Below are 2,500 nucleotides of genomic sequence, written 5' to 3'. Positions count from 1 at the left end.
GGGAGCATGTCTCTGCTCTGTAGAGATTACTCCCTTTCACCTGTTTAGACGTTTCTGCTCTCACAGAATTAAAGTCGATCTACATGGAAATACAATCATTACAGCACAGAAGCTCATGACCTTGAAGCGTTGAGTGCTGATTGAGAGCTGGCAGTTGACAAATGTCCTTATTTGGATGTAACATAGCTCATGCATTTTCCCATGCATGCAGCTTCAATCTTATTTTCGTCCATATTTGGGTGTAAAATTGGTGTCCTAAAATACCCAGCTTTGTTCCAAGGAAAAGAACCGCAAGTTACATGTACACGCTTTAAGGTCACGTGCTTCTGTACGGAATCACTATGGATCATTATGGAAATACTGACAATCACTCGCTATTGGGAGTGAGACAGATTTTACTCTTTCTATCGCCAGACGATTTTCCTCGTCAATGGTGGACAGTTTAGTGGTCATAAATACTGTAACAGCATTGTCCCTAGGGACATCATAAATAACTTTTAAACACTCTTATGTTACGTGTAACACAATAACACTCTATTACTGTAGATAGACACATAATTGATAAAAAATGTCACTATGTGTAAGTCCAAAACATACTGAAAGTTTATGTGTCACCTCTCTATGTAGTACCAGTATTTAAATTGAGCAGCTAAAACTGATTTACTCTGATCATACTTATTAAACCAAATAACAATAATTATACAGTGTATGTACATGTACACACTATTGCATTGGTAGTACTACAAAGTTAACAGGAATTTTTAACGGTATCATACTGAAGGGTTGTTTATCGTTTTCTGCTTATTTAGGAGATAAAAATTCGAGTGTCCATCTATGTACCTTAGTGTTTGTCATGTCAACAATGTACTGATCTCCTTTGACACATTCAAGAACCTCAAAGCCATCTCTGTCGATGACTTTGGCCTGAAATAAAGAGAATGTGAACAAACTGAAAGTATGTATTTAAAAAATGGAAAAAGTGTAGCGAGGAGATGTCATAAGTTCTATTATTTTAATTACCACGAGTGACTTTTACTTGAAGCCTGGCACTCTACAATGTACTTTGGACCTGAACTCTGGGAACGATCATATCGTACTTCCAGAAGCCTACAAAGGCATCGCGCGAGCATGAATTGCATGGACACGCACACACTTCGCGCTACGTTACTTTAAATAGCGTATGATAACGAACTTCGCTTTCATATTCCCGATGAAGGCTTAAGAATTAGCCGAAGTGTCTGTTGAAAAATAACAATAGTCAGAAGCAAACCTTTTTCCATAGAACTCATGAAAGTACGTATGCTGATAGAAGCTGTGTCTGAATTACGGATCTCACAATCTTAATTATCATACAACTTGTTTGATACCAAATTTGTTAAAATAATTTACTTGCTTCCAAATTAATATTTTGGAATTTTGGAGCCTGCGAGCAAGCCTCTCAAGGGGGTGGGGGATGGTGTATGCATTCTAAATAAAAGGGCAACTTGTATCAAAGTCCAAGCATGCAACCAATTTTACTTAAGATTTCATGTATTGCACTTGCCAAGAGCACATAATGCGTGTGCAAAATTAGTTACTCGGTAATATTTTTCAACAATGCAGACATACCTGTGCATTGCCAGCAGCAACAAGCACAGCATCTCCTGTAATACTATATTCGATAGACTTTATCTGGTGACACTCAAATGGCTGCAGAGTCCTGAAAGCTCGGCGAGATGCATCCATTGCATTGAAATCCCAAAATTTAACCTGTTCAGGTAAAAAAAAAAAAAAGAGTTCATTGCTTGCCCCAATAAACAAGCCACAACAACTAGTCAATCTCACGTAGAATTTACGAAAAGAACAAGTGCTTGTACATGTAGCTCATCTTATGACATTTTAGGCTTTAGTAGATTTAGGGTCAAAGGTCATTAAGTGGTAGGGTTTCTGCATCACATGAAACAACCTAATAGAGCTAGCTTTCCTTGATTTATGCCCTAAATATCATAAATAGCAATGATTGATGCAAAAAAAGGTAAACCCATTCACATCCAAACCGGCCATACTTAGTATTTTACTCTGTCTCGCGCCAGACGATTTTACTCGTCAATGGGGAACCCCCCAGGAGTCAGTGGGTTATTAATGAATAAAAAGGTAACTGAAAATGAATGAGAAGTGGTACATGTAAATATTTTGAAATGCTGGCCACATATACTGTAGCACTTCATTTTAATTTTAAAGGTATTCCATGTACATGTAATCCACCTTCAGCAATGTTAGCAGGGGTTTCAATAACTTTTGAAGCAGATGCCCAGGCTATAATCAATGTAAGTGTTGGCCACTCTTGCCTTTTACAAAAGCTTGAAGGAAAATCAAGATAGGGCAGCCAGCGGTGAGACGCAAATTCCTGACAAACAAATAACGGTATACTGCCCGTGACCGGCTTCAAATGAAACCTCTGGTTAGCCATAGTAATGAAAAATAAATACAGTAGGTCAACAAAGGTTTCACAACTGAGAAA

General features: G+C 37.9%; 1 protein-coding gene across 1 annotated transcript in view; it reads right to left on the bottom strand.

The window, feature by feature from the left end:
* LOC138051826 (WD repeat-containing protein 70-like) overlaps positions 1-2,500 on the bottom strand; it is a 44,107-nt gene that overhangs the window by 28,873 nt on the left and 12,734 nt on the right. Inside the window, exons 9-10 of the mRNA XM_068898108.1 lie at positions 1,609-1,749; positions 841-924 (exon numbers count right to left, since the gene is read on the bottom strand). Coding sequence (XP_068754209.1) covers positions 841-924; positions 1,609-1,749 — 225 coding nt within the window. The remainder of the gene's footprint in view (positions 1-840; positions 925-1,608; positions 1,750-2,500) is intronic.

The sequence above is a fragment of the Montipora capricornis genome, chromosome 6, assembly GCF_036669925.1.
Source record: "Montipora capricornis isolate CH-2021 chromosome 6, ASM3666992v2, whole genome shotgun sequence".
NCBI lineage: Eukaryota > Metazoa > Cnidaria > Anthozoa > Scleractinia > Acroporidae > Montipora > Montipora capricornis.
The sequence above is the reverse complement of the archived record's forward strand: the minus strand, read 5'-3'. Positions and strand labels throughout refer to the sequence as shown.